Consider the following 8348-nt stretch of genomic DNA (forward strand, 5'->3'; position numbering starts at 1 on the left):
TTTTTTTCTTCTTTGTCCTTTCTGGTGGGACTCTCTCCACCACGTGTGATCAATTGTTGTGTGTCTATGAGAGCCAGTCACTATTGGCCGAGTTGCTGTGATGTCATGGAACAGGAAGGTTAGGGAACAGTTACAAATAGCACTGCCTCATTTGGGAAGAATGAAGAGAGGTCAGTTTGGCTGGGAAGGACTGCCGAGAAGACTGATGGAGGTCTGGGAAAGCTGAGTGGGGAGCAGTGTTCCCTCTAAGCTGTGGAATCTTGCGAGCAAAAATTCTACTTTGTGAGCTGCTGGCATTCAAGTTGGGAGTGAGCGATTTGACTACTGGGAAGTGCTGCCGGAACACGACTGGACCTTACAGCAGATCATATTTCGACGACTGCAAAAATGTGTGCGATTTCAATGATATATGTTGTCCTCCCTTACCCCCAGCATTGTTAGCCCTATGTGAATTTCACGAGTAACTGTAAATCGCTCAGAGCCGGCAGCTCTGCATGGATTGAGCGATCAATAAATGGAAAGATTATTATTATTATTACTGGATAAATTAGCTTGCTCTGGAGCCCTCCTTCCTGAGCGAAGACAAAAATGGGTGAGCCGGAGGCTAAAAAACTGTGAGCTGGCTCACACGAACTCAGCTTAGAGGGAACACTGGTGGGGGAGGTGTGATGGCTCAGTGGCAGAGCATCTGCTTGGCATGTCGGAGGTCACAGGTTCAATCCCCAGCATCTCCAATTGAAGAAGGACCAGTTTGCAAGTGACGTGAAAGACCTCTGCCTAAGAATTGGGAGAGCGGCTGCCGGTCTGAGTAGACGTGACTTTGACGGACCAGTGGTCTGATTCAGCATAAGGCAGCTTCATGTGTGGGGAGGTTGAGAAAATAAGAGGCAGAGAATCCAAAGGTGAAGAAAATGAGACAATGGATTGAGAAGAAGATATCTGTGGAAAGGGCAGATGGGAGAGCCAGTGTGGTGAAGTGATTAGAGTATTGGACGAGACGTGGTTTGGAGAGCCAGTTTGGTGTAGTGGTTAGGAGCGTGGACTCAAATCTGGGAGTGCCGGGTTTGATCCCCCACTCCTCCACGTCCAGCTGCTGGTGTGACCTTGGGTCAGTCACAAGTTCTCTCAGAGCTGTTCTCTCAAGGGCAGTTCTCTCACTCAGCCCCACCGACCTCCCAGGGTGTCTGTTGTGGGGAGGGGAAGGGAAAAGAGATTGTGAGCCGCTCTGAGACTCCTTCGGGTAGCGAAGGGTGCGGTATAAATCCAAGCTCTTCCTCTTCTTCAATGGTCTGATTCAGTGTCAGGCAGCTTCATGTGTGGGGAGGTTGAGAAAACGAGAGACAGAGAATCGAAAGGTGAAGAAAACGAGGCAATAGGCTGAGAAGAAGATATCTGAGGGAAGGGCAGATTGGAGAGCCAGTGCATTGAAGTGGTTAAACTGTTAGATGAGACCTTGGGCCGGTTGGCCTATCCTGTGAGAAGAAAAACGCGGAAGGGGAGACCTTTGTATACCAGTCCTGAGCCTCTTGGAGGCAGAGTGGGATAAAGCCAAGATGGATATGGAAGCAGATTTCTGGGAGCAAGAAGAGGCATGCTGAGGAGAAGAGGGCCCAGGCGAAAGCAGGCCGGAACCAGAAAGGGAGTGAACAGGGCCCAGGGTGCGAGGGGAGAGCGGGAGACGATTTCATGACTGGTATTTACCTGCCAGTCTCTCATCCAAGATCCGGTTCTCCCAGTCCCGTTTATTAAACTTCACGTTTATTGGAACGTTGTGCATGTTCTCTGTCCTTCACTGCATTTCCCAGCATGCTCCACCGGTCCCTTACGGGCCGCGCGCTCTGCCTCTGCTCCTCTGTGAAATCTCACGTACAAGAAGAGAAGAAGAAGAGATTGAATTTATCCCCCACCCTTCACTACCCAAAGGTGTCTCTGAGCGGCTTACAAACTCCTTTCCCTTCCCCTCCCCTCCCCACGACAGACACCCTGTGAGGTCGGTGGGGCTGAGAGAGCTCTGACAGAAACTGCTCTTTTTCAAGGACAACTCATATCAGAGCTACGGCTTGCCCAAGGTCATCCAGCCAGGTGCAAGTGGAGGAGTGGGGAATCAAACCCGGTTCTCCCAGATTAGAGTCCGCGCACTTCACCACTACACCAAACTGGCTCTAAGAGGTGGTAGAACAGGGAATTGCTCCGCTCGTGCCGAAGCCAGGGGAACGTGGTTTCGAAACACAGACCTGATGATGTGTGACTGTAAAAGGAACAGGTTTGACAGTCCCAAGTCTGCGTTTCAGGCCCCCTCATGCGAGAAACGAAGCACTGGCCCCCAAAGGGCTGGCCGCACTTCAAAAAGGATGCGGGCAGAATGGAGCGGGTGCAGAAGAGAGTTATAAGGACGATTTGGGCGGGGGGGGGGGGGCGGGCCCGGGGTGAGGAAAGGCTGAGGGATTTGGGAATGTTCCGCCTGGGGGAGACGAGGCTGAGGGGGGACATGGTGGCTCTCTTGAAGTCTTTGGTGGCAGGGAGCCGTTCCCGTTGGCAGCAGAGGCGAGGACTCACAATCATGGCTTTAAATTACAGGTGCAAAAGTACCAACTGGGCATTAGGAAAGAATTCTTTACAGTCAGAGCAGCTCAGCAGTGGAATGGGCTGCCTGGGGAGGTGGTGAGCTCCCCCTCCCTGGCAGTCTTCAAGCCGCGGCTGGACAAACGCTTGTCAGGGATGCTCTCCGCTGATCCTGCACTGAGCAGGGGGTGGGACCAGATGGTCTGTACGGCCCCTGCCAACTCTGTGATTCTAAGAAGGTGAAGTTCAACAGGCTTCCCCTTTGGAGGTTACTTGGCTCTGCATTTTCTTCTTTCTCTGAGTCGTCTGAGTGCCAGAATTTTTTCTGTGGGTTGCTCCTTGTATGTGTGTGTGTGCTTGTCTGTCTACACATATTCATTCTCTGTCTCTCTGTCTCCCCCCCCTCCCCCCCTCTCTTTCTCTCTCTCTTTCTCTCTCTCTTTCTCTCTCTCTTTCTCTCTCTCTTTCTCTCTCTCTCTCTCTCTCTTTCTCTCTCTCTCTCTCTCTCTCTCTCTCTTTCTTTCTTTCTTTCTTTCTTTCTTTCTTTCTTTCTTTCTTTCTTTCTTTCTTTCTTTCTTTCTTTCTTTCTTTCTTTCTTTCTTTCTTTCTTTCTTTCTGGCTGCCCTGTAGCATTTTGATCTTGGACCCAGCCACATTTTCCAGCGCCCAGAGCCTCGAAACCACATTCTTTTCCTTACAGATGGTTTTGCTGTTTGCATAATAGTTGCGTGGAGCATTTCCCCCCCTCCTCCTTTTTTGGAATAAAAAGAAGTGAACTGCTCCTTTAAAAATACATTTATAAATGTTCTGTGAAAATACTATGTAGGGTCAAGGAATGGGAGGAGGAGGGGCCGTAGTTCAGTGGCCCTGTCCGTCATGGTTTGCATACAAAGAAGTCTCAGGTTCAGTTCCTGGCATCTCCAGCTAAGAGACCTTGGGAAAGCAGGCTGAGAAGAGTCGGGAGGCCTTCTTGTGGAACAGAAGCAAGGGGAGGTGGGGGTACAGAGGAAGTTCTCAAAAACTGAGTGAAGCAAGGCGGGGGGCCAGGATCAGTATGGATGCTGTCTAATTTGTTTCTAAATGATCTGGAACTGAGGGCTGGCAGTGATGTGCCCAAATCTGCATTATGTTTTTTTTTTTCTAATTTATTTTTAGATGTGTGTTGTTGTTTGTTTATTTATTTTTGTATTTGTATCCACCCCCCATCCCTTGAGAGGGCTCAGGGCGGGTCGCATCATCTTCAACAATACAATAAGGTTCAAAACAAAATATAAACATTTAACATCAGTAGTTATAGCCAGTGTTCCCTCTAAGCCGAGTTAGTGTGAGCTAGCTCACAGTTTTTTTAGCCTCCAGCTCACAGGTTTTTGTCTCCACTCAGGAAAGATGGCTCCAGAGCAAACTAATTCATGCAGTAGCCAAATCGCTCGCTCACAACTTTAATGCCGGTAGCTCACAAAGTAAAACTTTTGCTCACAAGACTCCACAGCTTAGAAGGAGCATTGGTTATAGCCAGGGCTATTTTGGGGCAGGAACGCACAGGAACGGAGTTCCATCTGGCTCCTGAGTTGGCCACGCCCAGCAGGAACTCGTTAGCATAATAGGCCACACCCAACAGCAGAAACACATTAGGATTGGCTACATTAGGGGTGTGTGGCCTAACATGCAAAGGAGTTCCTGCTACAAAAAAAGCTCTGGGTTTTGACAACAAACAAGGTAAACAGAATAAGAAGCAAAAGGTGGGTGTGGCTGGATGACCACACTTCTGGTAACATGGGGGTGCGGCCTAATATGCTAATGAGCTGTGCTGTCAGGGATGTGGCCTAATATGCTAATATGTTTCTGCTGTTGGGTGTGGCCTATTATGCTAACGAGTTCCTGCTGGGCTTTTTCTACAAAAAGAGCCCTGGCTAGCTACTGGTGAAAGTTCCGACCCATTAATACTGACGGCCATGTCCGGTTGCCAATGGATCGATGGCCGGCAGATAGGAGACAGCAACCTCAGGGAGGCCCTATGTGGACGCCTGCTGCCTCAACCAAAAGCCCGGCGGAAGAGCTCCGTCTTGTAGGTCCTGCGGAACTGAGTAAGATCCCGCAGGGCCCTTATCTCGATGGGGAGCCTGTGTGTGTGTGAAGGGCTGTAAAGTCGCTTCTGACGTACGGCGACCCTATGAATTCATGACCTCCAAAACATGCTCGGGTCCTGCAAACTGAGAGTCATGGCTTCCTTGATGGAGTCAACCCGTCTCCTGTTGGGTCTTCCTCTTTTCCTGCTGCCGTCCACTTTTCCTGGCGTCATTGTCTTTTCCAGGGACTCTGGTCTTCTCAGAATTTGACGATAGCCTCAGTGTAGTCATTTCAGCTTCTAGGAGGAGTTCAGTCTTCATTTGGTCTAGGACCCACTTACTTGTCTTTTTGGCAGTCCATGGTATCTGTAACCTCCGGCACCACATTTCAAAGGGATCTACTTCTCTCATGTTCTTCTATGGAGCAGAGGTCCATCAGTGGCTATGAGCCACAAGCAATGTTCCCTTTAAGTTGTGGAGTCTTGTGAGCAAAAAATCTACTTTGTGAGCTGCTGGCATTAAAGTTGAGAGCAAGCAATTTGGCTGCTGCATCAATTAGTTTGCTCTGGAGCCCTCCTTCCTGAGCTAAGACAAAAACGTGTGAGCCGGAGGCTAAAAACCTTTGAGCTAGCTCACACCAACTCAGCTTAGAGGGAACCCTGGCCACAAGGTATAGATAGGAACTCTCAGGCTGGGGCAAGGGATGCTCTGTATTCTTGGTGCTCGGGGGGGGGGGGCAACAGTGTCCTGGCCCCACTGCTGGACCTCCTGAGGGCACCTGGTATTTTTGGCCACCGTGTGACACAGAGTGTTGGACTGGATGGGCCACTGGCCTGATTCAACATTGGCTTCTCTTATCTTCTTATGTCTGGGGCAAGTGATGCTCTGTATTCTTGATGCTTGGGGGAGGGGAACAGTGGGGGGGGGGCTTCTGGTGTCCTGGCCCCACTGCTGGACCTCCTGATGGCCCCTGGTATTTTTGGCCACTGGGTGACCGAGAGTGTGGGACTGGATGGGCCATTGGCCTGATCCAACACTGGCTTCTCTTCTGTTCTTCTATGGAGCAGAGGTCCATCAGTGGCTATTAGCCACAAGGTATAGATAGGAACTCTTGGTCTGGGGCAAGGGATGCTCTGTATTCTTGGTGCTCAGGGGGGCAACAAGGGGGGGCTCCTAATGTCCTGGCCCCACTGCTGGACCTCCTGAGGGCCCCTGGTATTTTTGGCCACTGTGTGACACAGAGTGTGGGACTGGATGGGCCATTGGCCTGATCCAACACTGGCTTCTCCTATGTTCTTGTGTTCCCTGCTTTCACCAATTTATAGCTATATTAACATTGGTGAGTCATGTAAATGACATTCACTGTGCTGTCTGTATTTTATGAATTATTTTAATTGCATTTTTCCTTTTCTTCAAAGGTCATCGACATTCCATAATTTTGTCAAAGTAGCACTTACGAAAAATCCAAAGAAGAGGCCAACAGCAGAACGACTTCTGACTGTAAGTGGTTTGCGGTTTGTGCGTGGGGGGGTTTCTCTTCAGAGAGTTAAAATTAAAATAGCGTTGTGAATGATGGGGTAAATATTCAAAGGTTTTCATACTCCGAGAGGCATCACTTACCATGATAAAGCATAACGCACATTGAAGACTTTCAGACACGCGACGTCCTTCTCGCTGAGGCAGGAAATAGCTTTGTGCTAAGACGGGCGTCTCTCTTGAAGAGGGAATCATGGGAAATTAATGGCACCAGGAATAGGTTAAAGATTAAGTAAGAGCTGATTCTTGGTTCCTTTTTCTTGTTCAAAAGCACATGAGCATCCAACATCCCCCCCAAAAGTAGGAAGCCTTCCCTCCCTCCCTCCCTCCCTCTTTAGAATCCTAGAGTTGGAAGGGGCCATACAGACCATCTAGTCTAGTCCAACCCCCTGCCCAATGCAGGACTAGCCAAAAGGACCTCTGAGAAATATTCCTCCAGCCTCTTCTTGAAAGCTGTCAGTGAAGGGGAGCTCACCACCTCCCTAGGCAGCTGATTCCACCATTGACCTTCCTTCCTTCCTTCCTTCCTTCCTTCCTTCCTTCCTTCCTTCCTTCCTTCCTTAAAATAGATTTTTAAACCAGTGACACATCTTTAGTTAACCTTAATGTACTCAAAAGGATTCAGAGAAATGTTTCAGAGCAGTAGAACAACAAACTTGCAATAAAAACTATGTCATTTATTAGCTGCCTTTCTTCCTGTGGAGCACCAGGCAGCTTACAAACATAGATAAGAACACATGGGATAAAATAGCATTAAAAACATAAAACCAAAATTTAAAATCCCTACATAGGACCGCTACTAAACTTAACCAAATGCATTCCTACATAAAGCCGCCTTCAGATGCCTCCTAAAGAGCTTGTCACGGGAACACGGAAGACGTTCCTTGTGGGCACTCCATGAAATTGCTGAGCGGTCGGGTTAGAACGGATAAAAGGAAGTCCTTCTTCACCCAAAGGGTGAGTCACACATGGAAGTCACTGCCACAGGAGGTGGCGGCGGCTACAAGCATGGACAGCTTCAAGAGGGAATTAGATAAGCATATGGAGCAGAGGTCCATCAGTGGCTATGAGCCACAAGGTGTAGTCAGGAACTCTCAGGCTGGGGCAAGGGATGCTCTGTCTTCTTGATGCTTGGGGGGGGGGGCAACAGTGGGAGGGCTTCTAGTGTCCTGGCCCCACTGCTGGACCTCCTGAGAGCACCTGGTATTTCTGGCCACTGTGTGACACAGAGTGTTGGACTGGATGGGCCATTGGCCTGATCCAACATTGGCATCTCTTATGTTCTTATGTTCTCATGCCTGCCCGTCCAATACTGTTCTCCTGGTTTAAGGCAGTATTTTATTATTCAAGCTTGAGAGTTTCATTTTCTGCCAACGAGAGGAGTGCCGGAAGTGTTCCATTTCAATCATAAAGACCCAAACAGCCAATAGTAATGAAATTAAAAAGGCAGCAGCGGTAAAACAAGTTGAACATTAGCAGCAGTTAAGTTGGTGACTCCTCCTGTGCCAAAGCCTTGTTAAACAGATGAATGTTCACTTGTTGCCAAAGGGCAGAAAAAGTATAATTTCTGTGCCAAAATCCCCAACCTACAGTATGACACGGTCAGAAAATAAAACTCCACCTCCCTGTGATGAATTATTAATTTATTTTTATTTTATTAAACTTATTTTATGTTATTAAACTTTTATTAAACTTTATTTTATTAAACTTTTATTGAACTTTATTTTATTAAACTTTTATTTTATTAAACTTTAGAGCAGGCTGTAGGTGATGAACAACATTTTGGACATTTAAAAATACACTGATACATAATTAAAATTACTGATAGCAACAAGAGATGAAAACCCATCAAGATACAAAAACGGCCTTCGTCCTAAGATAGAGCTAGAACGTAAATTAGGTCTCAGCATCCCCTGGTTTTTATACCTCAAACTCCAACATATAGTGAGCCTAAACAAAATCGGAACCATTATAACTCGGTCATCATTAAACTACGGTATTCACGACACAGAACAGAGGAATGATCTCCAGAATATATAAATTACAAGAGGGGGACCCGCGATACTCGCGGGGGGGGGAGAAGAGCTCCGTCTCCTCCATCCCCCCCCATCTCCCCGCGGCGGCGGCGAGGCCGGTGTCCCCCCGCCCGGCCGCCCGCCCTCCCGGCCTGCCTGCCGGCTCCGG

General features: G+C 48.5%; 1 protein-coding gene across 4 annotated transcripts in view; it reads left to right on the forward strand.

Annotated features, from left to right (window-relative positions):
* The window catches only part of MAP4K5 (mitogen-activated protein kinase kinase kinase kinase 5), a 159601-nt gene that overhangs the window by 92806 nt on the left and 58447 nt on the right, over positions 1-8348 (forward strand). For all 4 annotated transcript variants that reach the window (XM_015425604.1, XM_015425605.1, XM_015425606.1 and 1 more), the window contains one exon: positions 6047-6128. In XM_015425604.1, the coding sequence (XP_015281090.1) occupies positions 6047-6128 (82 nt within the window). The remainder of the gene's footprint in view (positions 1-6046; positions 6129-8348) is intronic.

This window comes from Gekko japonicus, unplaced genomic scaffold (genome assembly GCF_001447785.1).
Source record: "Gekko japonicus isolate JY-2015 unplaced genomic scaffold, Gekko_japonicus_V1.1 scaffold961, whole genome shotgun sequence".
Classification (NCBI taxonomy): domain Eukaryota; kingdom Metazoa; phylum Chordata; class Lepidosauria; order Squamata; family Gekkonidae; genus Gekko; species Gekko japonicus.